Below are 1,264 nucleotides of genomic sequence, written 5' to 3' on the forward strand. Positions count from 1 at the left end.
TGATTGTAACTTTGGCAACCCTTTGACAAGTTCCTTCTCTTGCATCGTTCGAATACTTTTGTTGTTCATATGGCCAAATCTTTGATGCCAAAGCTCCACCACGTTCACTCCTACAACATTCATACAGGTTGCTTTGAGTGGCTTTATTTTGGCCGAGATGAAAAACATTCGATTGGTAGTCATTCTTGTATTAAAAATCAAACCTCTCCCGGAATGAAATATTTTACAGTACCCTCCTTTGATTGAAATGGCTAATCCTCTCTCTTGTAACTAACTCATGCTTAGCAAATTAGTTGACAGCTCCGGAACATAAAACACATATGTTACTGTTTGCACAATCTCATCAACTTCGAATCGAACATTTCCTTTCCCCATTGCAGGCATCATGTGATTGTTTCCTAGCTTCATAGTATGTCTGAAAGATTCATCCATACATACAAACCACTTTCGACTCCCGATCATGTGGTTGGAACAGCCGGACTCAAGAAACCACGTACCTTCTTTTTCAGTATCTTCCATATTTACACATGCCATCAAAAGCAATTCTTTTTCTTCGTTGAGTTTTGCATAATTTGCTCCCCGTTCTGTAATGGGACACTCAAATTGGTAACGCCCTAACTTATGACATCTATAGCATTCAACTATGGACCGACTGAACGTTCCGAACTGTCCTCGACCATAGTTGTCTCCTTCTCTCCCATAGCTGCTTCTACCTCTTCCTCGTCCTCCTCGGTATTCATGTTCAGCCTTTAGGACATGTTCCTCCGTCTCTTTGTTTCGTACTTTTAGTTCATGCATCAAAAGAGAGCTTTGAAGTTCATCGACTGAAAGCTGGTCGATGTCCTTAGATTCCTCAATGGAGCAAACCACAAAATTGTAGTTTTTTGACAATGTACGCAAAATCTTCTCAATGATTTTAACATCTTTCAGATCCTCGCCGCAATTTCTCATGTCATTGTTGACATTCATAACTCTCCCAAAGTAGTCTGAAATTGACTCCCCGACCTTCATTTCTAACGTCTCAAAGGTTCTCCGTAACCTTCGCAGTTGAGCTTTACTTCATACATGCACTTCCTTGGTACTTTGTTTTCATTGAATCCCAAATCTCCTTCGCCAAATCCTTCTGAGTGATAGTCTTGAGTATCGACTTGTCTATGGCCTGGAACATGTAATTCTTAGCCTTTAGATCCTTCATCTTTGCTTCTTCAATTTAGTTCTATTGAGTCGTTATGTGGGCTCCATCCTTGCCTGGTTGCTCGACGTC

General features: G+C 40.7%; 1 protein-coding gene across 1 annotated transcript; it reads right to left on the bottom strand.

Annotated features, from left to right (window-relative positions):
- Positions 1 to 270: 270 nt before the first annotated feature.
- Positions 271 to 1,011, bottom strand: LOC112506007. The gene has a single exon (XM_025110037.1). The coding sequence runs from the start codon at positions 1,009 to 1,011 to the stop codon at positions 271 to 273; it is 741 nt and encodes a 246-aa protein (XP_024965805.1).
- Between the last annotated feature and the right edge of the window lie 253 nt (positions 1,012 to 1,264).

Source organism: Cynara cardunculus (genome assembly GCF_001531365.2).
Source record: "Cynara cardunculus var. scolymus isolate 2C chromosome LG 2, CcrdV1, whole genome shotgun sequence".
NCBI classification, from domain to species: Eukaryota; Viridiplantae; Streptophyta; class Magnoliopsida; order Asterales; family Asteraceae; genus Cynara; species Cynara cardunculus.